Source organism: Paramisgurnus dabryanus, chromosome 9 (genome assembly GCF_030506205.2).
Source record: "Paramisgurnus dabryanus chromosome 9, PD_genome_1.1, whole genome shotgun sequence".
NCBI lineage: Eukaryota > Metazoa > Chordata > Actinopteri > Cypriniformes > Cobitidae > Paramisgurnus > Paramisgurnus dabryanus.
The window spans coordinates 24,413,522-24,441,219 of record NC_133345.1 but is presented as its reverse complement, the minus strand read 5'-3'; the positions used below and the strand labels follow the sequence as shown (position 1 = coordinate 24,441,219).

Sequence of the window (27,698 nt, the reverse complement as noted above, 5' to 3'; positions counted from 1 at the left end):
AAAACCACAGTCCATAAATACAACAGCCTTCACATCACTGAGTTTTAAGTAGTCCCAGACCTGGAATAAACATTAAGCAAATTCATGGTGCATTGCAATTTTTGAAAATCTACAAGACCACCCTGATGTTTACATGTTGTAGGTTATCCACGCGGTGGTATGCGTATTATAAAATAGAAAATATTTCAGTTCAAGTACGTGATTGAATACAAAGAACAACATACATCTTTATTAGAATTAGCTATTTGTTCGTAGCAACATGCAATATTATACTTCCTAACAATAACAAGGAGGTAATTGCCGTTTAAACAACAAGTTAATACTTGTTTGTAAACAAACAGCGCATGATCAAACAACATTTCACTTTTTAATTGCTTTAATAAGAATTAAAATTATACCTCATATATATTATGTAAAGATGTGTCATTGTCTGAAAGTTGCTGTATTGAAATCATCAGTAATAGACAAGCTTTTAATAACCATTAAGGTCCTTTAGTTTACAGATATTTAAATGACATTAATATGACTTTATTGGTACGTGGGTAACATGTGATTATGAGTGAAGGGATATTTTTATATTAAGTGTTTGCATGCTCCTTTGCTCCTTTGTTTTATGTAAGGCTCTCATTACCACGTGGTAGTAACAGATTGTTTGAACTGGAAAGAAAAGCCATTGGAAGCTAATTAAGCAGCCATTGCAGGCACCATTCACGGGCAGAAGAGCGAGAAGCACAGGCATTTGTCAGCGCTTGACCCCGCGTGGTATTGATTGACAACCAGCCTTCTTGAATGACAGCCTTAACCTTTACCGTCCAATTGCAGTCGAGAGAATATGACTACCGCTTCGTGATTGGGCGAGAAGCTGTACAGCCGCAAAGGGAACCCACGTGGGTCCAGCAGAGGAGACTGCACAGGATTGGGTGCTTCTGAGCTCAGACATGGCCGATGTACACGGAGATCAAACCTGAACAATCATCTTATTCCCAACGCTAGCTATCCGTCCTTCGTGATGATAGCTCATATTCTTTTAGATGAACACGTCGCGGAGCTGAATTATATTATTATCGTGACACTGGCTGGAGAATATCGGAGACTTTGTGATTTATAAACACAGATTTAGCATTCACCCTTTTGTCCATTTGAAAATATCGTGTTACAATTGTGCGTACACATGTTTTTTACAACCAGTTTTCAAATGCAAAGAAATATAAATTATTTCTAGTTAGATAAATGAAAATATGTCGTATTACATATTTTTTCTTTATAATATCTTAGTCATAACTGGACCAACTGTTCATACAACCGTAATAAAAACTTAAATTTGATATTATCATAGATGTGTATTAATCTACTGTACTTCCGTCATTCATTTTTAGTGTTCTCTGATTAAAAATCAAGAATTAACCTAATGTAAACAGTTAACCTTTAAACAGACTTGTAATAGTAATATTTACGATGTTAATACACTATGCTATTGTCTATTTCTGTGACTGCTGTATTAGATCGAAAACAAAGACATCCACAGTGACATCTCTCCACTTTGTTTAGAAATACCTAGAAACGTTCAGCGACTGCATCGCAAGCTACCTGTTCTGATCTAAAATGGCGAGCATGATGTCATGCATCAGAGTGCTGTCCCCACGTGGGGACGCGGTCTTGCAATTGGACGGCAAGGCAAAACTCTCCTTGCTTTAACCGGATTGGGTAAAAAGATGTGCTCTCGCGGCGGCTCGGCCCTCGTGTCAGTAGACTGTCTGTGTGTGGCACAGGGTTGCATTGCTGGACGAAGGGGGAAATGCTCGAGCGACGAAGAAGTACAACGTTTCAGTTTTAAACCTCTCAAACCTCTTCAAAATCGGAAGTACAGTTTTTGGCAGTGTTTTCTGAGGGATTACGCGAACATTTTTGTGTGCCGTGGAGTTTGGCGTTTATTATTGCTGTGCCTCGGACCAGCGCGCGGATAAGCAGACTCTCCTCTTTTGATAGAGAGAGCGCACACGGGAGATGTTTGTCGCCGTTTGCGCTCACTGGGAAGCGTTTCATTTTAAAGTGAAAAATTAAAGCGGTGATTTACATTTCAGAAGTTGATCGCAGTTGCTGAGACGGTGGATGTGATACGGCGGCTCGGACGCACAAAGACAGGTACGATGGGCTAGCAGGTTAGCTAGCGACAATAGCTTGTTATCCAACCAACTCATCACTTTGTCGACTTATTCGCGACCTGCTTATTCGGTTTATTATTCCACGTATTGTGGAGATCTATATGTGATCTTGTCAATCATTCCCCAAACGAACTAAAATTGAGCGTGTTGCATTTTAATTGTTAGGAGGAAATGTGTCGTTGCGCACGAGCGCTCCGCATTATAAGGGCTTCTTGTGTTTATCGAGCACACTGTGTGGTAATTGTTGTGCTGATTGTTCATTAGCTTAAGTGCTTGTAGAAACGTCATTACAGCCTTAAAGTTTCACTCGGTAAACCAGGGGAATATTTTTTTTAAGATAAACCGAGTGTTTTTATGCGCACGTGAGAATACGTTATAAGCGCGCTTGTAAAACTCTCCCATGTCCTGTTGTCAACCGCAAGTTATTGAGTTTCAAACCGTCACCATAATCTTATGTTTGAATGTAACCACCACGTTTTTTTTTATTGTTTGCAAAGAAGAGGGAAAGGGTTCGAGCTGCACTGATCTGAGAACAGGAGGATTTTGCCCCCCAGCGTCCAGTGGGCTTCGTGTCCGGCTGATTGTTTCGTCGGGTACAGTGGCGTGCCAGTGGACGCCCCCCACCAAACAGACCTCCAATAAATAAAGGATACATTTCAAGATGTATCCACAGGGCCGACATCCGGTAAGTTGTACATCTTGAACTGATATAGTACCATAATTGCCACATCTGCATCAGTTTAGTTTGAGAGCAAGGGCACAGCCGTCCGCCCGTGACGAACGACATCCTTATGTGCACCTTCATATGTCTATGATAATGCTTTGAAGTGAAAGAGCAGTGCATTTGGAAATCTCATTCAAGATGGGCTCAAAAAGACACCTATTGTCAATCAAGCAGTTAATATTGAATGCTAGAGAATTCTATTGAGAACACTTTGGTTTGTTCTGTATTGTTTATATTTTTTTTGTTTCCGCCAACACCTGGTTTAAACCGTTAAAGAGAGAGGGAGGGTGAAAACAACAGCATTTTTTACAGGCGTAGTTTGGCACGCTCGGACGCATCCAAGCGAGTCGACCCCATTTCTCCCGCTGGTGTTTATGTGAAGCACTAAAACGGCTGCCCCTTCAGGCAGACCAAGAACTGTAAAGATTCCCCTGCCTCTTTTGTCAGAATGCTACTGGTGCTCCAGCTATCTCCCAGATGTCACTGTAGCATAGATGTCACACCAGCCCTCATTCGGGCTGAAATATTAGAGCCGCTCTCCCAGGGCCCAGAATGCATTAGAGCCTCGCTCTGCAGTCAGTGGAAAACAAATTTGGTTCTCTGAGGATGTAATTGAGTTTGATTGATGTGATGGCTGTCTTTCAGGCGCCCCACCAGCCTGGTCAGCCAGGCTTCAAATTCACAGTGGCAGAGTCCTGCGACAGGATCAAAGATGAATTTCAGTTTCTGCAAGCCCAGTATCACAGGTAATGATTTCGAATTATGTTCCTGTAAATAGCTTGTGAATTACAATTGGCTAAATTGTATTATATTAAGAGACAAAAGAGAGAAAAACAAATCTAATTGACGTTTTGCTTAGGGGGTAAGGGTGAATTTTTTTAAAATTTTTTGCCTTAAAATTAAGTGCTTTGACAGTGCTTTAAATGCATATGTTGTAAGTAATTTATATTTTCTTTCACCTCAGTCTTAAAGTAGAGTACGACAAACTGGCCAATGAGAAAACAGAGATGCAGCGCCATTATGTTATGGTAAGTAAAGCCAATATGTATGCCGAAATAATATAGAGGATGTGGTGTAGGTAGATGTCTTGTTTCATGTCATGGGTAGTGGTTGCGTGTGTGTTTTAGTATGTGTTTGTGAAACCCCCTCTGGTGCTTTTAGTTTAGCCTCCTGCTTTATTAAAGGGCTCTGACTGACTGCCCTTAGCCTCGGGCTCTTTCATACACCACCCCTCAGCCGCAGGGGTCAATGACCACAGCATTGTCCCCTTTTCTCCTTCCCTCCCCTTTCCCCCTCTGCTCCCCCTTCTCTCTACCTCCCTCTGTGTGTGGATCTGATTATTCTCCAAGGAGACGCTGCTCTCAGCAAATGCATGGCCGTAAATTGGGTGAGGGGTGATGGAGGAGTGCCAGAGGCGTCTGTGGGAAAATACTCAATCGCAGCAGAAATCCAAAGCCTCTGCATTATTTTGTCTTGGATAACCAGATTTTACACACAAACAAACGGCTATATCAATTCAGTGCTAGTTTTAATCACAAGCTTAATAATTTACTCAACGCCAGAGGCCTAAATTCTACCATAGATGTTCGACGGTGGGATTTACGATCGGGAAAAGAAAAACAAAGCTTTTCGCCGATGTAACTAAACAAAGTTAAACTGGAAGTGTATTCTCTTATCTTGTGTAAACACGCAAGCAATGACTTTAACCAATACCCAGGGACGCTAGTTAAACATTCCATTCACAGGAAAAAGCATGTCAGTCAGAAAGGAGGAGGAGAGGTTAGGTAAACACAGTATAGACCCACACTGACTGTTTGTGCTGATAGCGTCAGCATCTAGACTTAAAGGGGACCGCTGGGATTACGGGGAAACCCTGTTTCATCTTTAAATAAAATATTGTGAACAAAATATTCCTTAAGAATGCAGAAAGCTGTAAAATATCGTATTGGTATGGTTAAACTTTTGATTGATCATGACTGTTGTTAGTAGTACAAGAAAACCTGGAAAAATATGGGAATTTTAAAATATTCCAGAAGCGGAAGTAATATAGAAATGAATAAAAATTAAAAGCTGTTTTGAGTTTTTGTAGTTATGCTCTGGTGTAAACTTGAATTACCTAGACATTGTTGTTTATTAGTGTAAAGTGATTATACAAAAACACTTCCAGTGATTGCATTCCATGGAAGTTATTACATTTCCTTGTTCAAACATGTGGCAACCCAATTGCTAGAAAAGCTTTTAGGATTTCCTTTGTATTCCATTATCAATATCATACAGAAAAAATGAAGCTGTGCAAAAGTACATGATTTTAAAGTGTGCATCAAAAGCCTGTTCTCCTCTTACCACCTGATGTTTCCAGAATCTGACTTTCTATTCTTCTCTCTCTGATATAACGTAAAAATGTTTGATGTGTCTCAGAAAAAACTGAATACTTTCCATTTCCCTTTTTCAGTACTACGAGATGTCCTATGGGCTGAACATTGAAATGCACAAACAGGTATGTATCCTTTTGATCCCTGTTCACACAATCGTAGACGGATCCCTGAGAGCTCACTGTGTGTAGATGTCAGTCAAGGCAGTCGCGCTGGTGTGTTAGGAGACAAGTGAAGTGTGCTCTGTAGAGATGAGATTCTGTGGATCACGTACTTTTGAGTATTTAGAAATGGGTTAAAAGTCAGGACATTACAAAGACATGCACACAGTCAACCCCCCTTTCCTGTTTGTGCTGAGCTGAGTGTGCTCAGACAGCTTTGATAAGATTAAAGGAAGGACTTTGGCAGGAGGGGCAGTGTGATTTAATGAGGGAGCACAGTCTGCACTATTATGTAAGCACATTTAAGACAACCTCCTATATATATTAACACTTTGACAAAAACCGACCACTGTTAATTCTTCCTTTCAGGTCAATACCTACCCTGCATTTTCTCAATGTTTATTTGAAAGTGTCCTTTAAATGCAGCGTTCTCATCCAACAAAGACTTATCTGACATACCCTGGCAATATTTTGATGTATCGCACGTTTCCTGTCCCATAGATGATAATGAGATTGTGCTGTGCACCAGATGTAGTTAAGCCACCTCAAGAGACAACCCAACCTGCTCCCTCTCTCCACCTTATGAAGGTTAATGGCATCAGGGTGGAGCTGGTGGATGGCGATCCATCAGTGTCCACAGTGCAAGTTCTCTGCCTGTCAGATGCTTTGCCCTGTGATGACTCCTGTTAGCCACTTACCTCCCCACTAGCAGTAGAGCGACTTAAGAATGAGAGAAAAACTAAAGATGGGGTTTTGAGGGGATGAGTGATGGTGTAAACTGTGCCCCTGATTGATTTGACCAAATTATATCAGTTTTTTTTAATTCATTTCCCCAGCTATATTGATCTGGGTTGAACTGAACCCCGGAACGAATGCCAGACAGAAAATGGTTAACCGACCCAATTAGCATGAATTGCTATAGGTCCGTACCATATTACTCTCTACAATAAGGATTAATTCTGATCGCCACGCAATCCGTTCCATTTGGTCTTTGTATTTTAAACAGTTGAGGCATAATCCAGATTTAACGATGTGCGCTACCGTCTGATACCTGCAGACAGCATAGTAATGGCAGCTGCTCCGTGCCAGTGAGCTGCTGTGATGACTAAGGCACCCTCAATGTGACTTATTTTGGGTCGATCTCACCTGTTGTGAGACGTTAAGGGAAGCCTGCTTCCTCCTCGCTGTCAGACCCAAATTGAGCCAGTCAGCTCCTGCTTGACACAGGGGCGCTGATAAATGATTTATAAGGTGTGCTTTAGGAAGTGTTTGCTAACTACAGGATTGTCCCTCTATATGTGAGCCAAAGTAAACTGACTGGCTCAGTGAGGTGAGTACACAGAACCTCAGTTAAAGAAGCGCTGACTGAGGATTGTGGGAATCAGACCCGATTCATCGCACTGTTTATGGTGGTCGGGTCATAAAACCAGGTGAAAAGGAATGTATCTGAACAGTGACCCTTCAAAAACATGCATATCGGAGAAGGGTTGCCAAAAGTAAATTTTAATGCCAGTATTATTTGTTATGCAGCAAGCTAGCCTCCTCCAAACATGTATATAGACCTTGTTATACCTTTAGCACTGTGTGTAAGGCTGTCAGAAAGCATTACCACCCTCTCACCCCGGCAGAATACAGGGCCCATCAACCCAGCTAGGTCAAGTATTGTTTGTGATGGAGACACATGCCTGGAAGGACCAGTTGTTTTCCTCTATATTCAATGCTCATCAGCGTCTCACTCCATTCTGTTGGCACTGATGGCAACAGACAAATAGCTTTCAGCATGCCATTGACAGCCTGGCCCTGGAGTGCTCTTGAAATGGTGCTAGACAGGTCCGAGTACCTGTAATTGTGTACCAGAGCGTGAAGCTCGCCACTTAAGAGGCAGGCTTTCATCTGCTTAAAGTGACATCCTGTTTTTATCTGCAGTTGTAGCTAAAAGCTTGTCTGCTTGTCCAGCTCAATGCACAGTGCCGCTTTCATTATAGACGCAAGCATTTTGTGCAACACACGCTGGCTTTTTATGTACGTCACCGTTGTCGGACATGTTTTCCCCAGACGGCAGGATTGTTTTTGCAAGATAAAGCATGAAGCTTTCGAGTGAGCGTCAGATAAGGCAACCCTTGACCTCACTCGGCCAGCTGTCAACGTCGCGTTAAGCCCTTAAGGAATGCGTTCGATGCACCCCAGTCCTCCGCAAATCCTGTCAAATGTTAGGCTGCTATTGACGCGGTTTATCTCGGCAAATAAGGATTATACTACGATCGGGCTTTTCAACTTTTTTTGTTGACATGCTTTCTAGTACATTTTTCTGTAGTCTAGTTAGGTGTGTGAAATCTAAACCTCTTAGTGTCTCTTGATCCTGTTGTTGTTATGGGGAATCACCCTGTCATATTATCATGTTTACATCCTCATACCATTCGTTTTACTGTAATATTTGTATAGGGCACAATATAAGAATTTTAGATGATATGTTTGATACCTGCAAGGAAGCTTATTTTTTTGTATATTATGTTGTTATTTTAGTAAAGCATTGAAGGTCATGTATAGTAAAACTGATTTTAATTTAGGTGAACAAATTCTAATTCTGTTTGCATAAGACTGATGGTGACCATTAAAACTTAAGATTAATAAGATTATTTTTATACATTAACAGGATGTCTTTCATATAGATTAGCTTATGCTGGTTAAGTTCTCTCTTAACTGGTTTAATAAAAACATCTATATGCTTTTGATGGGAGTGAGATAAACTGTCTTGGGTGTTACAGTGTATCTTGTAAAGAAATATTGTGTCTGCCTCCTGCAACTGCTTGGCATTTTCGGCAATATGTTATAAATAAGTTCCTGATCTGCGCAGCTCCGCGTGTTTGCCATTGAAATGAAAAATATAGCCGAAATCCCTGTGATGTGTTTGTGCTCCGTTCTGGCCCTGGCTTGAACTGAGCTTCATAAATTCTATAGATGATGTATCTGTAGCAGAGTTATTTTTCAGAGGCTTTCCTGACGCTCTCCTTTGGTCTCAGTCAAAGCCAGTGCCAGACCTGTGATGTGAGCTCCTTTCATCACTGGAAGGGCCTGTGATGTCGGCCGTGCCGTTTGCTGCCGGCTTCTGATGATGGAAAGGGGGAGAGACGGAGCACATCCTACTTTAGCCTTTGGGTGAAGAGCCCTGGCTTCACCCCCCACCACCCCCTTTTACTGTCATGTGTTCTCACAACGACCCCACATCATCCTCTCCAATCGCTCGCCTTTTTATCCTCCATTCGTGCGCGGCACTCATCCGATCGACAGGCCGAAAATTCAATTTAATGACCTGCCTGTGTGCACGTAATATGATTTTACAGGCTGTTACGGTCAAGCTGAGGTACCATTTGCATAATGATCGGCGCGCGATAGGAGACGGGGCCTGCTCGGCTACAGTTGCCATGGAAACGGTCAGGCGGGTGGAGAGAGAATGAAGGTTGGGTCCCTGCGGTGGGCTGGATGAAGGGGGAATGTGGGTGGGTGGGATGCTGAGAAAATGATGAAGGTGGGGTCTGGTGAGGGCAGTCTGTACCTAATCCACCTTTGTTTATTAGACAGAAGTAACAGGGACACTTTGTTGTGATGTGGGGCTTATTTCTGATTTGTTTAAAAATACAATACATGTTTAATGAAGTTAAACAGTATTCAGTTTATTTGGTCACATAATTCTGAAGCAGCAAAGAGGTTGTATTTCAGCCCTGGCTTGCTTATAGGTTTTGGATTGTGGAAAGTCATAAATTTAGGAGTTTTATAACTTTGTTGCGGTCAGCACTTAAGTCTTTTATCACATTTGTCTGTTTCCAACATGTCCACGGGGTACGTCTGCATTATTTAACATCTGCTAAACAACAGGAGTTGGCAGTAATTCTGTTGTGGAGACGTTTGAAATGAACACATTCGGTTCTGAACAACTGCTGCAGGGGTTTCTTTAATGCAATTATATAAGTGGTGCTGATGATGGTTATGGTTTATGTAAAGTTGAGATTGGAGAGAAACCCTTGTGTGGTAGTAAACTGTACCTGTAGGCTGATGTGAGGTGAAGTGCTGTGGTCCTCGTAACGTATCTCCAGTGTATCTGGCTCATTCTCTGTGTGGTTTGGAGTGCTCACTCATCGCAGCTGTGCTCTCTCTCCCCTGGGCTCTCATAATGTTTTAAATATTTCACATGTCAATATCACGCAGTTTGGAGCGTGCCGAGTCAAGCGGTTCTGATTGCCGTGGTAATTGGCTTAATCGTTGGGAAACACTAAAAAGGCTTAGTGGTGCACTTTAACAGAAGTAAATTACCAAACAAAAACTTTTCTCTCTTTCTCTTTTCCAGACTGAGATTGCCAAAAGGCTCAATGCGATTCTAGCCCAGATTATGCCTTTTCTGTCACAAGAGGTGAGATTTACGTCGTCTTTGGACATGGTTTTAAGCCATGTTTTTTGTCTTAATATATACCATATTACTATGAATATGCTTTTATCTAATCATTCTTTCTCCCGTTACAGCACCAACAGCAGGTTGCTCAAGCTGTTGAACGTGCTAAGCAGGTGACAATGACAGAATTGAATGCCATCATCGGGGTACGTGGACTTCCCAATCTGCCTCTCACCGTGTGTACCCCTTTAATTACTTCATTTCACCATAAGAAAGGGGCAAATCTGCACTGTTATTGATACATTGTTGCATTAGCACTGTTAAAATGTTTAAGATTTGATTAAAAAAAATTAGTAGCTTGTTTTAATAGTGCAGGTTAGCCCCTCTACAGAATGTCTTTTTGAAATGTGTTGAACATGTATATAAAGTGCATGCATCTTTGATTGAGAGTGTGTATGTGTTTTTTTATTGCCGACACTGTTTTTCACAATTATCCAAGCTTTATTTAGTACCCACTATACAGTATGTGGCCGAAGTGTCCTTAGCATCCACTGTCTACACAGTCAGTGTCCAAAAGCTCTTTTTTAGATGCTGGATACCTTTAATTAGATCAGGTTTTAGATCAAAAGCTTCATTCCACTCTGCTGACCTGTATTGCATTGGGAATTAAATACTTACACACGCTCTAAGCTGCTACACCTATTTCTTTCCTAGAAATTCCCGCTACCAACTAACAGTCTCTTATTGATCAGTGGCAAGTGACCTGGATCACTATCAGCATGTAGAGAAAAACAAATCTAACCCTTGTACATCCAGAGCAGAGCCAGCACTGATCTGATTACAGCAGTTGACCCTGCTTTGATTTGCCTCTTTAAGAAATAATTCTGATAAAAGGGAGGTAAATGTTGGGGAGGGGGGGTGTCGTCTGATATCGAAATTCAATTAGGTCCTCAACAGTGATTTATTCCTAGATAATTCCTAGAATCAGGTCTGAACGGGGCAGGCATGTGGTTGTTCTTAAATTCCATGGTATCTTCTTGAAAGACCATTGCATGACAACTTTGTTGTTGTTATTATAGCAAGCCAGTATACCTAATTCTTGTAGAAGCCATACATTTTTTTATGTTGGGCCATCACCTGAATGATTCATAAATCAAATGTTTTTATTGCAAATGTTATGTGTTTAGGTCTATGTTAGGTCTGCTTCTACAGTACGAGAGGGGATACTCGCTTTATCGAGCAAGGCCCTTTTTTTTTGAGTTGTGTGAGCATTTGTAATTCACATAGCAGACCATGTGTACGTGCTCGCGTAGGTGCCAGAGTCCTCATAAATAGTCTAAGGCAGAGGTGAGACGAGAGCTACACACTCGCTTTCTCAGTGCAGAAACCAGCATCTCTTATTGATGAAGCTCAGAGCCGGTAATAGGATGCATCTAGGGCAGCTGTTTTTTTTCTGCTGTGCTATGACTTTGATCAGAGGTCTTAAGATGGCCTCCTGCAGCTCAGCATTTCTGCCCCACCTACCACAGTGTGTTTATCTATGCTGGCCCTGTTTATTTTAGAAAGCCGTAAGCATAGCAGTGCGCATTTTATTTTGTTTTCACCCCATGCTCGACTTCCTCCCTGTTTTGTTTGGTTAGGTCTGGTATCAAGATTCTATGGGATGTGCTTGAGGGCTTGTATTAGTAGGGTTGGGCAGTATACTAAATATTTGCAATATTTTTGCAAGGCGTGTAAAATGAAGTAGTTTTGAATTCTGCAATAATTTTAATAGGCTATTATTTTTTTTACAGAGGCTAATTTTTCTTTCTATTGTAATAAAAAATGCTAATAAATAGAATGGCATGATTTAAAGGATTAGTCAATTTTCTTAAAAAAAATCCAGATAACTTACTCACCACCATGTCATTCAAAATGTTGATGTCTTTCTTTGTTCAGTCGAGAAGAAATTGTTTTTTAAGGAAAACATTTGAAGATTTTTCTCATTTTAATGGACTTTAATGGACCCCAACACTTAACAGTTTTAATGCAGTTTAAAATTGCAGTTTCAAAGGACCCTAAACGATCCCAAACGAGGCATAAGGGTCTTATATAGCGAAACAATTGTCATTTTTGGCAAGGAAAATAAAAAATTTGCACTTTTAAACCACAACTTCACGTCCTTTTCTGACTGTGTGATGCGCCAGCGCGTCCTCACATAATTGCGTAATGATGTGGAAAGGTCACGTGTTACATATATGAAACACACATTTGCGGACCATTTTAAACAATAAACTGACACAAAGATATTAATTAGTATCATTCCACAGTTTCGCATACGTCATCCATGACCTCTTGACATGATGATGTAATTACATGAGGTCGCGCTGGCATGTCACAGGACTGGAAAAAGATGAAAAGTTGTGGTTTAAAAGTGCATATTTTTTTTGTTGTTGCCAAAAATGACAATCGTTTCGCTAGATAAGATGCTTATGCCTCATTTTAAATTGTTTAGTCTCTTTTGAAACTGCAATTTTAAACTGCTTTAAAACTGTTAAGTGTTGGGGTCCATTAAAGTCCATTAAAATGAGAAAAATAATGGAATGTTTTCCTCAAAAAACATTATTTTCAACTGAACAAAGAAAGACATCAACATATTTTAGGTGACATGGTGGTGAGTAAATTATCTGGATTTTTTTTTAAGAAAATTGACTAATCATTTAAAGTTCATAAATTAAATTAATTTCTGTTTCACTTAAATGTTTAAAAAACTGATGTGATTGCTTTATTACTTATTTAGTAAAGAGTAATTATTTTTACATAAATGAAATTGAAGTAAAATGCTTTATCTAATTGGTCGTTCAAAATGATAATTAAACCATTTTAAAGCAAATACATAAATAGAGATGTACATTGTAAATTGTCAGTATGTTAAAAATGTGCAAATTGTTTATCGCTCCGTCCTTTTTACTAGGAATTTAGTATACGTTCAACCATCTCATAGCTTCATCCGTGAAACGTCTGCTCTGTGTTTGTGGATTTTAAGATCCACATCCACTTGTGCTATGGGCCCAATTAAGTGTGTTTGTAGCCAAGAGGGCGAATCATAGGGCTTTATGTTTCGATCCCCCTCAGGCCAGTATGTTGCATGGTTACAGCACTAAACTCGAGAGGATGTTGTTTAGCTTACACGCCAGAGAATAGAAGTGTTTGTCTGATTTAGCCACTTATATATGTCTGCGGTTAATTTTTTCCCTCCGTGCTTGCGTTTGTTGTTTTGCTGTAGGAGAAAGATTAGCACAAGTTGAGAAGGTCTTTATGAAGGGAATATTAAATTACTTGAGGCGTTTTATTTCTTTATTTTCTCGTCTTCTCATGGCCAGGGCCTCTAATGAGGGTTCACTTATTGTCCATGCATATTACACATCAGTGGCTCATTAGCTGGAATGAGCAGGGAGACTCTCCCCCATGAATCAACTGCTTCTTTAATTTCCCATGTGGTCAGTCATTTCGGAAGCCACACACAATCGCTTTTTCCCTGGTAGTTCTTCAGTTCCTGACATCGTACCGCCAACACCGTCTCTCCTGCAATCACTCTCTTCCACTCTTATCTCGCGGTCTCCCTCTTTTTCCTGCCCTTTCACTTCCTCTCCAAGCACATACGCCGCCACCCACGCTTAACGTCTCTCCTCGACACATGCACACCTCACACGCTCCCTTATCACGGATCCACACTCTGAGGCACAGCTCATAATTGGCTTGGCAGCTCTGTTGTGTTGGGGAGGGTAAGGTTGCAGGTTCAAATCCCAAGGCGAGCTCTCCTATATACCATTCGCTCTCCTGCCAATCTCAAAGGCCCCGAGCCTCAATATACAGCCAGCTGTGCAAATAATCCGCAAAGCTGTTAGCAATTATACTCAACCCGAATAAGGGTTTGTGATGGACATCTTAATAATGATTTACCCACTGGAAAGGGCAAGCTTTTGGAGCATTCCAGACTTATAAATAAGCCTTTAGTATTGATATTTACTTATGGCATGGCATTAATGACCTGCTGATAATTCTGAAAGGTTGTACCACCGCGTTCGCCAATAACATCTACCCTTTCCACGTCAAGAGGAAAAACACGGCAGATTTCTCGGATAATGACCGTAAATGGTCATCGATTGAATTGAGGTCTGTTAAAAGTGGGGAGGTATATGCTATAACAGCCTTTTGAATAATTCATCCTTCCTGAGGATGCTAATAAATTGTGTACGATGGGTGGTTGTTGTGTTTTCTTTTTTTTACTGGCGGCTCTGCTAAGTATTATTTAACCTTGCTTTAAACTGCTCGCTTCCCATGCTGAGTGGTTTTTAATTCTCATCAGTTTCCGCCAAGCTTTTCAAATATTGATGGAGGTATTGGAGGCTTGAACGCGTGCCAGCGCAGGACCCCTCGCTCTTGGCCGCCGTCACCGCACAAAACACACACACACACACAAAGGCTCAGCCCAGCTGCTGTTGAAGTGCTGTTTAAAGTTTGGTTTTCTCGAGTGACTCATACTTTGTGTAATAACCAGACCCAAATGTGAAGGGAGTAAATATAGCCGTCCAGCGTTTTGATGGGGCTAAGGAGCAGGTGGTGTTAAGCCAATGAGCTGACAGCATTCCAACGCCTGCTGTCTTTAAACTGTATCTTAAATAGGGCTTGACAACTCTCTTTTGATGAACGTGTCAGAGCATATGCGGTAACGGAACTGTGTTTATTTTTTTATTTTTTTTGGTAATTTGGTAAATGTACTGAATTGCAAAGATATTCTGCACTGTGTGTTACGTTTCAGGTTTACTTGCCTGTATGTCAATTAGCTAACGGTTACACTAAGCTCCTAGCCACATAAAGACATGGTTGTTTGTAGGCTCCTTAAATACGACTTTGCAAGGACGTAAATATCTCCTTGACCCCCACCTGTGCTTCTGAATGGGGCGGCTCAGAAGCTGTTTGTGCGTGTGTGTAGTTTTATGGCATGCATTGCTCTGTTTCTTTCCCTCCGGCCCACTTGTCGTCTGTCTCTCCCCAGCAGCAGCAGCTCCAGGCTCAACACCTCTCTCACGCTGCCCACGGTCCTGTGGCTTTACCCCCCCACCCTTCTGGCCTCCAGCCACCAGGAATCCCGCCAGTCTCTGGCTCGGGAATCTCTGGCTCGGGCCTGCTGGCTTTGGGAGCCTTGGGAAGTCAGCCACACCTGCCTGTGAAAGATGAAAAAAACCACCACGACCTGGAGCACCGAGGTAAGGAGCAGACGCACGCATATACACACTGCTCTCATTTTAAGCCAGGAGAGTGAAACATTAGTTGCTCAGCCATACAGACCTCTTATGTGAATAAAACTCTTGTCTCGTAACACCCGACTCCCCCATCACTATTATTGCTGCTCTTATAGGCTGCTGACATTATTGACCTTCTTAAGGCTTTATGGGAGTATGCTACTCATATGACTTTCCATTTGTGAATGAAGGCTGTTAAGTGGTTAAAGGAACAGTTTCTCCAAAAATAAAAATTATTTCAGCATGTTCAACATGTTTTAGAAACCTGTATGCTTTCACAAATCTCTAAAAATGCCTACATGGCAAAATAGTGACGTGGATTTTAAGGACAAATAACAACATGAGATTTTGATCTGTTCCTCATACAAAGCCTCTGTTTGTCTTTATATTACTTCACAACCATAAAAGTCTTCTGGAGTTCATTTATGATGTTTTTATGGTGCTCTTTTTCTTTTGGGAGACCTGGTTACCATTTACTTTCATTGAATAAGAGTTTTGGCATTCTGCAAAGAGTATTGAAATGATATGAAAAAGTAAATTACATTTTTATTTATTTATTATACATTTATAAATTGCCTTTCTTTATTTAGTTATTTATTTATTTATCTTTCTGCACCTTTAACATACACGCATACTCAACCTGTCACTCAATTTGGCAATGATGGGAACGAACACATGCTAATGTTTTTTTCTGGTTGTTTTGTGTACATAACATGCATATTTTACCTACCGATGAAATCCTCCCTTAACTTTGAATGTCAGTCGGTCAGGGTAACTGACTTTTGTTTATCTCTGTTTTGTCTTGCCTTTCTGCATGTCTTTCAACACCATCCGGGGTCTGCTGACTATAGAGAGCACAGTGAGTATTGAATTTCCTATTACCTTTGTTTTCTTGCCCTTCTCTTTCTCTCTGTTTAATAGCTCTGCTGCAAAACCTAGTGAGCTGCCTACATGGGCAACTACTTACTAGATTAGATTAGAGATGCTCTACGTAGGCAGCGAGTTGAGTAGCACTTTAAATCACAAGTGGTTTCAATATAGTTTGAAGTTAATGGCACGAACCATAAAAATGCATAGTGCACAAATATTTTTTAAAGAATTACACAGAATCATTTATTAACGCATTGAATGCAATGCAATATAATTAGCATTTATCTCAACTCACCTGATTTATTTCTTCTTGAATTGCCTTCTGTAAAAGCAGTGATGCCCTAAGTCAGCGCCTGCATAGGCCATTCACTAGGTTTTGGTACAGAGCCAATGTGTCTTCGTTTTACTGGGTGAAAAGCACCTCTTGGCCCATTTCATGCCTAAGAAAATTTCCATTAATGTAAATGTCAAGTAAGATCCTTCATCCTGAAGCACGCGCAACTCGTGCACGAAAGGGTAATCTGCGTTCATTAAAATGACTAATAGAGAAACAAGCTTTTTATGAAATAAGCACTCGCATCGCGCCGCAGATGGGAAATGACTCGTATTACAGCACGCAGATTAGCTCGGCTCTATAATTTTATCACAATTAAAGACGACGTCGACTCCCTCCCTCCTTTGTGGGATTTATTGTATCCCTCGCTCTCCTCCTCCCCACCCCTCCGCTATCTCGGCTTGTTTACCGCCCCTTCTCTGCTCTCTTTTGCTAGCGCGATAAATATGTATGAGCACAGGCGCGGGAATTGTTTTCCTCCCTCTCATCTCCGTGCCCTTGTAAAAGGCATTTATTCAACGGGGCTTAAATCTCTCTGATGGCTGATTGTGGCCGTGAGATTGGGTTTCTGCTAGCCCGGCGAGGGCTGAATGGGTGCAGTCATGTCTGAGGCGAAGGGAGCTCCAACGGCGGTGCAGTTGTGTGTTCGGTGCTCCTGGTGTTGTCTAAGGTCATCTGATAGCACACTGGTGACTCCGCTTAATGAGTCACGCTAAGCATCTCTTTAAAGGTCAGACTTCATGCAAAGAGAAGAAGAGGGAGACGAAACTATTGGGCGCTCTGCCCAATCTGCTACTTCATCTCCTCTGCTTAGTTGCAATTTACAATTCAGCGATTTGGAGGCCTGTTTCCCTTGTGAACAGTACAGGCTCATGGGAAGGAGTGTGTTGAGAGCACTCCGAAAGGCTTGTGTAGTTTATAAAAAACTCCCTTTTTACATCTGAAGCATGCATTTTTGCTCTTGTCCGCCTTGTGGTCCTTGTCTATTTGGACCGCACACCAATAAGAGGAACCGCTGACGTGATGCAACCATCAATGGTTATTGCAAGCTGCTATACACCCTGCCAAAGTCAGGTTCTCACAGATAAAGGGTTGTTGTTCTCCACTAACATTCTGTTCATTCTTCTTTGAAACTGTTTGTTGTCTGTTTTAGAAGATGGAGGGAGTGAGTGTAGAAAGGAAGGAAGGGAGGGTATTGTGGGGGGTTAGTGAAAACAACTTTCTTTGGTCTGGTTAACTGTATCTACTCTGTAGTACAGCCAGCACATATTTCTTTGTTTAGTCTACTGTGGGTTATAAAGATACGATTTGGCAAGTCTTACTGTATTATGTTTTGGGTTTTTGACTCCGGAATGGATTGGATGCTTTTGGCTTTTTAAGTGTGTGTGCTTTCGGAGCGATAAGAGCTAGTTGCTGTTGTTTTCCAAGCTTGGAAGCCTGTCAGATCCAACACCTGTCATTCTAATGGCATTTGTAATGAAATCTGGACTGAGATAATTCCTTTGTCACATCATATTAAACCAAATGAAATCAGATTTGGAAAAAATCTTGAACTGAATGGGTTTGTTGGTCTTGTGGGGCATTTTCAAAATGAAGTCATGTGGATATGAAGATGGTTTTCATGCTTTTGAAAGTAAATGTGCAAATGAATTAATTGGGTCGTGACATTTCTCTCTGTCCTCTCCTTAGAACAACTCAATCTCCCCATCAGACAGCCTACGAACAACCAGTGAGAAACACCGCGGGTCTTCTGATTACAGCTTGGACTCCAAGAAACGCAAAGTGGAGGACAAGGACAGCATGAGCCGATATGTGAGTTCTGTGATGTGGTCTTGAAATATATTTAAAAAAGTATTTTTTAATGAAATGCTGATGGTTTAATCAATGCATCATCGTTTTTGTGTTTTCAGGACAGTGATGGAGACAAAAGCGATGATCTTGTGGTTGATGTTTCCAATGAGGTAAGATATAGTCAAGAATATAAATTCTTGTTTGTGATTGGTTGCTAGATGTGTCTAATAATGCTGGTTTGTGTTGTTTTAAGCAAGATACACTTTTGTGGTTATATAAATTGTTACACAGGAGCATTTTAGTAGCCAAAATTTTACTTGCGCACACATGTACATTTAGTAACTGTGATATCAGCAGAATAATTGACTCCAGACTGTTGAATTATTGAAAATTAATGCACAGTAATGCAGTATGCAAGCTTTTTAATTATTCAACAGTCCATCTTCAGTTATTCCTTACATATTTAGTGCTGGTTGAATATTTAACTTAACTCCTTCCTCTTCTGTTTTTGTGTTATAGGACCCTGCCACACCCAGAGGCAGCCCTGCCCACTCCCCTCCTGAGAATGGCATAGATAAGCCACGCCCTGCAAAGAAGGACACACCCAACAGCCCCGCCTCTGTGGCCTCTTCTGGCAGCACCCCCTCCTCTAAAAACAAGGAGCACGGACATGTAAGAATCTCAGCATTTATAAAACCAATACTGCGTTTTTTAGCTTTGTCTGGATTTTTAAATCGTAATAATGCAGTGCTGACACCATATTAGCTTTGGCTATAATCTGAATCTTTGCCTCGGGTGCAGAATTATATGATGTGTTTGAGAAAAGGGTTTGATAAGTGAGGGAGCTGAACAGTGGGGAAGCCTTGAGCGCCCTCTGATCTTCCAGTCTCTCTCTCTTTCTAATGGCTCAAAAGTGAATGTCTGTTTCTCAGCCTCAGCTTTAAATACATCTGTAAATGTCAGGGATAATGCATTCCCATAGCTGGATCAGCCGTGTCTTCCTTGCTAATAACTCAATGCGTTTAACCATTCTGGTCCTGTGCATCAAAAAAAAGAAAAAAGATTAGAGCGAGAGAAGCGAGGGCAGGATAATGGGTTTGGGGATAAATAGCAGGGTTTATAGTTTCGTAGGAGTAGTGAGTTTGTCAGAATTGGATTGGATTAGGTTCAGCCAGCACTTAAATCTTCTGCCTGGATGCTGCCTGGTTTAGGGGGATTTTAACTCTGTTTTTACTATCTCTTTCTCTTTCTGTCTTCCCCCCCTCCCTTTTTTCTACTTTCACATCTCCAGAATGACAAATCCTCCACGCCTGGACTCAAGTCCAACACCCCCACGCCTCGTAACGATGCCCCCACTCCGGGTACCAGCACCACCCCTGGGCTGCGGCCCATCCTTGGCAAGCCTCCGATGGAAGCTCTGGGTGAGTTACTAATCAACACCCGCAGCCTTAGAAAAGATGCCATTTAAATCTAGACGTCACCACCCGCAGCGTGCCATGCAAACACGGCCAATACTGTAAGGAGAAGAGTTCTTTGCATATGGAAATAATCCAAAGCTTTAGCAAATTTCTAGGCTTGCCTTTTTAACAGCTTAAAGCAGCTTTCATGAGATGCATCTTTGAAGCAGCTCAGTATAGGCAGGTCTTAGATTGAGATTTATCTTCCTGCTCCCGAATTCAGCTTTTTTCCTCGTGGCTGACTGACTGATACTGATTTATGATTGGATGTGTCTCTGTCTCCAGCCGCCCCTGCTCTACGCACCCCCCTTTCGTACCCGACTCCCTTTGCCATGATGGGCCACCATGAAATGAATGGCTCTCTGACCAGCCCTGGAGTCTACGCCGGCCTTCACATCTCCCCTCAGATGAGCGCGGCAGCTGCAGCCGCGTACGGACGCTCACCTATGGTAAGTGTGTATGGGAGCATGCACCTCCATAAGAGGGGTGGGGAAAATTGATCTCCGGTGCATCGCAGATACTTCAAAATACAGATTGTAGATCAATTATTAATCAATTCTGGGCAAAGCATTGCAACGTTCAACCAAATCCCTCTGAAAGCCTTTAGATGTTTAACAACGATTCTCAAAGAATGAAAGCTTGTGATAATAGCCTATTCAAGTATTGATGTTCAGACCAGACATTTTAGTACAGCTAATATGCAAAAGTCACCCACTTTAACTAGGCATGCATTGAAATTCATGTTAAGATATAATTGAACCATTTAGTCAAAACAAGAAGAATTGTGCATCGCCTTAAAGGGATAGTTCGGCCAAAAATGATATTAAACCCATGATTTACTCACCCCCAAGCTGTCCGAGTTGCATATGTCCTTTGTTTTTCAGACAAACACATTTTCGAATATTTTAGAAAATGTTTTAGATCTTTCAGTTGATTAAATGTAATGTTACGGGGTCCACGACCTTCAAGTCCAAAAAAAGTGCTTCCATCCTACACAAAATAAATCCAAACGGCTCCAGGATGATAAACAAAGGTCTTCTGAGGGTAATCCGCGCAGTGTTGTTGTAGAAATATCCATATTTAAAACTTTATTAACGAAAATAAATACCTTCCGGTAGCGGCGCCATCTTAGACTCCTCTGTATTCAGGAGAGAGTATTAGCGTAGTGTACGCACTTTTCTTAGTGACGCATGACAAATTTGGAGGGCGGGGGCACAGAGCAGCAGCAGAGTAGCCTCCGTAGTGGTTGATGTTTCCAATGAGGTTTTTTGGACTTGAAGGTCGTGGACCCCGTAACATTACATTTAATCAACTGAAAGATCTAAAACATTTTCTAAAATATCCGAAAATCTGTTTGTCTGAAAAACGATGGACATATGCAACTCGGACAGCTTGGGGGTGAGTAAATCATGGGTTTAATATCATTTTTGGCCGAACTATCCCTTTAAGATTTCTACCTTTGCTTTAAAGCACGCCCCTAACCTTGCCCATCTCTTGACCATTTCTTTTCATTTTCTTGCTTGCTTTCAATCTCTCCCCTCCCCACATACCCCACATTAAATGTGAGGGAGAGCATGGGGTGATGTAGTGTGTGTGACTGGGTGTGAAATAAGCGTTACATTGACTGGGCTCTCAGGCAACCTCGCTGCCTACCGTCTGATTGCTTCATCCTTTTGGGCAAATGAAGGGTGCAGCTGAGAATCATTCCTCTGTGGTTGCATGTTTTTTTATAGTATGCATTGATCTAGTCAAGTTAAATTCAGTGGATGATATAAATGTTGTGAATGTTTGCACAGGTGCATAATATATGGTTTTTGCCGTTCTAACACATCATGTATTGTTGTAGGCGGGTTTCGAGCATCCTCACATGAGAGCCCCGGGCCTCCCTGGAAGCATCACCTCAATTTCTGGAGGAAAACCGTAAGTGTCCAACACGGCGCTCTCTTTCCCACAGTATTTATGTAATGGTTCCACTAGAGTGCTTAAGTGCACAACCTTTTCCCTCTTAATAACTCGTTTCAGACTACTTGCGCATATTGGCGTAATTGATTTAATTAACCCACTTCAATCAGCGCACCGTTGGCTGTTAGATTACTGAAGAGGTCTCTCTCTCTATGTCTGTCTGTCTCAGAGCCTATTCGTTTCACGTCAGCGCTGACGGACAGATGCAACCTGTGCCCTTTCCTCCGGACGCTCTGATTGGTCCAGGGATCCCCCGCCACGCTCGTCAAATTAACACCCTCAGTCACGGTGAGGTTGTGTGTGCCGTCACTATCAGTAACCCCACTCGGCACGTCTACACGGGCGGCAAGGGCTGCGTTAAGATCTGGGACATAAGTCAACCTGGAAGTAAAAGTCCAGTGTCTCAACTAGACTGTCTGGTAAGCACCACAAATTCTTTGGTGCATCTAACATTTTGTATTAACTGTTCAGTTTTAGTATGTCCTCACATTGTTTGTGTTCCACAGAACAGGGATAACTACATCCGCTCCTGTAAGCTATTGCCTGACGGCCGCACTCTTATTGTCGGAGGGGAGGCCAGCACTCTCACCATCTGGGATCTCGCCTCCCAGACACCTCGCATCAAAGCCGAACTGACCTCCTCCGCGCCGGCCTGTTACGCACTTGCCATCAGCCCAGACGCTAAGGTGTGTTTCTCCTGCTGCAGTGACGGAAACATCGCTGTGTGGGACCTTCACAACCAGACCCTTGTCAGGTGGGCGAGAAGAGCTAAATTTTTGGCATTTCTTTATTGTGTTTTGGTATAGAGAAGTTGACTCACACTGTACTATGCATAATTTGCAGGCAGTTCCAAGGCCACACAGATGGTGCCAGCTGCATTGACATCTCTCACGATGGCACCAAGCTATGGACAGGTGGTCTTGACAACACAGTCCGCTCTTGGGACCTACGAGAGGGACGGCAACTCCAACAGCACGACTTCACATCTCAGGTTGGCCCTTTATATCTTGACGTATGTTAAGTAGGTCTACATTAAAATACCATGGTGCTCAAACTTTGTCTTCTCCCCAAACGCAGATCTTCTCTCTGGGCTACTGTCCGACGGGCGAGTGGCTGGCTGTTGGCATGGAAAGCAGCAATGTGGAGGTGCTCCATCACACCAAGCCTGACAAATACCAGCTCCACCTTCACGAAAGCTGCGTTTTGTCTCTCAAGTTTGCCTATTGTGGTAAGAGACTGATTAAAACCTTATGTGCAGACACTAATTTAAGTCACTTACTTGGAAGGAAAAGCCTGCATCCAGTAATCCTTTGCATTACGTTAAGTGATGCATTACTTCTATATAGCATAACATCGAACTGCTCACAGCTCCCCCACCTTGGCTGTCCTTTCCTACCAGGCTGTCTTTTACTTTGCTTTCTGCACATATCTCCATTTTGCCCGTACTCTGTTCAGAGCTCTAATTACGTTTGATTTCCCTTGACAAGGTAAATGGTTCGTGAGCACTGGGAAGGACAATCTGTTGAATGCATGGAGGACTCCCTACGGCGCCAGCATTTTCCAGGTACAGAGATCAATACAGTCTGTCTACAGGAAATGTGTAGGCTGCCTGAGTCAGTAGAAAGGGCACAGTGACCGCTGCCTGACAAGGCCGGGTCTCGATCAGCGGAAATGGGCAGGAGTATGTCATTAACGCTGGGTCCTGACCACTTAGTGCGGATGTGGGTCCGCTTGCGTAGCTCACGTCTACCAGCTTAAGAGTAAATAATGATAACCCTTCAAGTGTTTATGACTGAAGGGGCTCGGCTCAGAAGCTAATGCATCGTCGGTGGGGGTAGAGAAGTGCCTGTATAAGCGTCCGTCAGCATTTTCTTTTGAGTAACTGAGAATGTCTGAACTTTTATGCAGTTGAATTTCATTGTGGCTCTTTCTCATCTTTCAACAGTCAAAGGAATCATCTTCGGTCCTGAGCTGTGACATCTCGGCTGATGACAAGTACATCGTAACGGGCTCTGGAGACAAGAAGGCCACAGTGTATGAAGTGATCTACTAGACTGAGGTAACAGGCTGGTGCGGTTCAGGCCTCTGGAGGAGGAACGAAAGACAGACAACTTCTCACTCCAGTGACTCTTCTAGTCAAACAGACAGGAACAGCCCCCGTCTGTCTGTCTGATTGACTGCCTGTCTCACACTCACTAACTGTATGACTGAGCTCTGATCAAGTGGGTGCTGGGGTGACCTTGACTGAGCTACCTGGACTTGGGACTTAAACGTGCAGCCCATACAAGACCCTCACATCCACCATTGGCACGCTCGGCCCGGTTCATATGGCACTAGAGAACAGTCTTGATGTTTCCTCCTTTGCTGTTTTTTTATTTGTTGGATTTTGTTTCTATTTTTTGTCCTCGTTACGCAGTGAGGATGTTCCATAATGCATCGTGAAGCAGTGCTTCGTCCTGAAACTTCATCTGTGTGGAGGCTATGTGAAAAGTGTACATAATGGAGTATTAAAATGCCTTTTATAGATTTATATTTTGGTGTCCAGTTACACTTGTGATGGTTATCATTTTCTCTCTCTCTCATTCTCTCCTTGATGCCTCGTTTCCCCTTCGAGGTTTGGAGTTTAGATTAAGACGTTTTTTCTGAGGATATTCTATTCCGTTTTCCCCCCTTTTGAGAAGTTCATTTTCCAGGCTGACCTTTTATGGAAATCTAATTTACTTTTTCACCCTCCCTCCTGAAAAACAATTTTGAGCTAAATCGCATTACAAAGGCGTTTTTGTAAAATGTCCTGTGGATTTTTTTTCAAGCGGCTCAAAGCCCATGCAAGGCACCCGAGAGTACAACCGAAGCGTTGCAGGAGGGGCATTTGCATCAGCCTTCCTACTCTTGGCTTCAGAGAAAGAGACCCTTTCACCTGGATTTTAAATTAAGATTGTATTTACCAATTAGTAGAGGACTACTCTCAAACCTGTGACTTCATTGTGCTGTCGTTATGATCAGGACATAACATCGTGTCTTATTGTGGAAGACTCAGAATTTGGATTAATTCCCCCACCCCTCCTTATTCCCAGTGACGTACACTGTGGTTGTGTGGATAGTGTTCCATATAAAGAAAGCACAGAGTAAAGATGTCTGCAGATGATGAACCAAACGGACCATAACACTATCCAAACACAGGCATTGACTTGCTGTCCAGCTTGTTTATAGCATCACTGTTAGTAACCCTTCCCAAAATTAAGCGCAAACGGCTGGTAGATACGGACACGTCACACACCAAAGTATGTAGCAAACTGTGTTGTCACTGAAGATATGTACAGTTGTTGATAATTCAATAAACTGTTTTTGTAAAAAATTACATGAATGCTTCAGTATCTTTCTCTCTGTGTTGTAAACTAGTTTTATAGTAGCTATATTGTAATGACGCATCAATGGAGAACCGAACTTCAAGGTACTCAAGAAAAAAAGCATGACGCAAACCTTGCTCTTCGTCCTCTCCGAATGTTCTGTTGGTAGTCGAGCACTCTTATTAGGGGGTCAGCTGAGATGAATGGCCTCTCCAGGCCCTCTTTTTAGGCTTGTTCCTGTGTAGGAAAAGGCTCTCTTTGAGAACTCCATTCCTTTTCCTCTTTAGTGATGTTTTTGTAAGACTATAAAAGCAGAGTCGGATGGTTTCGGCTATGAAACGGTCTCTCTCCTCCCCCCACATAGACACAAGTGTGCATTTCCTGAGTGGTCTATATAGCAGCCCCCTATTTCTTCTAGAACTTTCTTGCTCTCAATCAAGAGGTTTGGGGGGGGGCGTACAGGGATGAAAGCTCTTGCTGCTTCTGAGTGCCTGACATCGGATGAGTGGAAGGGCTGTTGGTCCTTTCTGTCCCTTTTCATGTTTTCAACGGTTCTGTTGGAGACCGAAACTCATTTTAATTTATGTCTTCTGTTTGTTATTGAGAATGAAATCAGGGAAGTCTTGAGAGATCTGTGATCTTGCTTTTAGGAGAGACGCTTGATCTTTGTAGGAACTGCGGTTATCAAAGCAGCTTTCTTCTTTTGGTCTGATTCGCTATGATTGGCCTTGCACAATGGTACAAAATTATTTCTGAAGATTCATATCGTTTTGAAGATCCTTCAACTTTGTACTTCCAGTGTAAACTAGTTTTATAGTAGCTATATTGTAATGACGCATCAATGGAGAACCGAACTTCAAGGTACTCAAGAAAAAAGCATGACGCAAAGGACACTGTACTTCCAATGTCATGCACATGTGGGATCAAGCATGGTTTCTGGGCTTAAACATACTTTTTGCATGTAGTCACCTTCCATTTAAGCCAGTGGCGATAGACAATGTTTCCATTGGCAAAGTCCTGGCACGGGTCTTAAACCAGTAATAATGGTCCAATCACCTGAGCGTTGCCAGGCTTTAGCTTTATCTGGCATGGATGCAAAAGCCCCCTCGGTTCAGTGTGATTACAGCGTTTGATCTGGGTAATAATGTCTTTACTGTGGCCCAGCCTGAGCCCTGCGGCCACTGCTCTGCACTAATCCACACAGTGCATTCTAGTGGAATCGCGTTACACAAAGACCACCAGAGTTCTCTGCAGAGGAGTGGGAAAGGGGGGCTGCCTTTGGTTGCCATGGAGACAGATCCCTTTTCTCTGCTTTTCAATCTCTCCTCCTCCTTTATTCCCCACCTCCTCTCCAGTTGTGTCTCTCTCCTGGGACAGATAAGCACGAGGACAGGTTTCTGTGTTTACTTGACACAGTAGGGCCCTCCAATCCCCGAGCAGGGCTGACCCTGATAACACTGCCTGTTACAGCAGCAAACCACTGACAGTTGATAAGCTGTGGTGCAGTCATCTTCCCGTCCCTGTTTCTCTCTTTGCACTGGATAACCATAGCTCCACAAGCTGTGTTCATTTGGATTAGTGTGGATTCAATTGGATTATTCCTTCTGTGTTTAGAATGTTGATGTCCAAAAGCGTGGCACGGTTGGTCTAGGTGATGTTACCTTTTTGCTTTGCGAGGATAGGTCCCGTTCTTTCTGTGTTTTTTGAAGCTTTGATTGTGTTTACAGTGTGCAATATAACATGTTCATGTTTCACGTGTTAAAAAAACGTGGTATTTTTCACACAATTGACTTATCTGTATACCGCTGTTTTCACTGTCCTAAAAACGGGCTGATGTCTTGCTTGTTTTATGAAATCCCTCCTTCAGGAATATGTATCGAGTTTTGATTGTGTAGTTTGTTTAGTGTGTTGTGGTTCGACAGAAGCTATAGCAGAGCCGTTTGAGCCAAAGTTGGCGACTGACGTATTCCTGTGGGCGGAGTTTAGTCAAAAACTGTTTTATTGACGTCATTCAACATGGAAGTAGAGTGCTGTAGTCCAAACCGGACGTTCGCTGTAGGCTTTGAAAGTGGATTTCTTTTAAAGAAAATTTATCGCCTTACAGTGAACTTTGAGCTTTATCATTTTGCAGGTATTATTTATGCTCTAACAGCAACATTACACATTACACTAAAGTTTGAAAAATGGGATTGTGACCTTTAATGTTAAAGAAACTACTATGAAGACATCTGCTGTAACCTTGTTCTGACCTGGTTTGCAAAAAAGTTTACATCTGTTTACATCTCGTATTGAAGTTTGGCTCAAATGTGCCCATTTGTGATTAGATTATAAGGGGATTTAGTCAAAGTTTTAAAAAAAAAACCTAGTTATAATCCACTTTTAATGTAAATTGCACACATAATGCTTTTGTTTAGAAATTCTCCTAATGTGTTCACATAGACAACCTCCGTGTTTGGTGACCCAATCACAAAATTTACTGTTTACGTCTTGTTTTAGCATCGTCCACTTGTGATTGGATTGCCTGATACCGATCTTAATACCAGGTGTAAACAAGGTCTTACTGACCTTTATCTGTAGTCTGGATAGGCCACATTCCATGGACACGTTGATGGTAAACGGCTTACATTCCTGCATGTTTGTCTCTTAAACAGCTGGCCTGTGACCGCAGTCATATGACGACCCTTTACGTCCTGTCGAAGGTCGGCTAACATACCCTGATCAGAGTCGCACTGTGTGGTCGTATAAGATGAGGTATTTTCGGGCTGAGCTGTCAGACTCGGGCTTTGTATTCTTTCCAAGTAAGCATTGAATTCCAGGCAGTAATTAGATGTTGACTGTAATGAGATTTG

At 42.2% G+C, this 27,698-nt stretch overlaps 1 protein-coding gene across 1 annotated transcript; it reads left to right on the top strand.

Moving 5' to 3' along the window:
- The first annotated feature begins 1,734 nt into the window (after positions 1 to 1,734).
- tle3a (TLE family member 3, transcriptional corepressor a) lies at positions 1,735 to 24,860 on the top strand. Its single transcript, XM_065279002.2, has 21 exons — positions 1,735 to 2,142; positions 2,660 to 2,847; positions 3,532 to 3,632; positions 3,851 to 3,914; positions 5,339 to 5,383; positions 9,762 to 9,824; positions 9,935 to 10,039; positions 14,845 to 15,052; positions 15,940 to 15,947; positions 17,982 to 18,104; positions 18,203 to 18,253; positions 18,603 to 18,755; positions 19,375 to 19,504; positions 19,826 to 19,989; positions 21,387 to 21,460; positions 21,672 to 21,921; positions 22,009 to 22,256; positions 22,346 to 22,493; positions 22,580 to 22,730; positions 22,990 to 23,066; positions 23,448 to 24,860. Exons 2-21 carry the CDS (start codon positions 2,824 to 2,826, stop codon positions 23,553 to 23,555), a joined length of 2,295 nt encoding a protein of 764 aa, XP_065135074.1. The 5' UTR covers positions 1,735 to 2,142; positions 2,660 to 2,823; the 3' UTR covers positions 23,556 to 24,860.
- Positions 24,861 to 27,698: the final 2,838 nt, after the last annotated feature.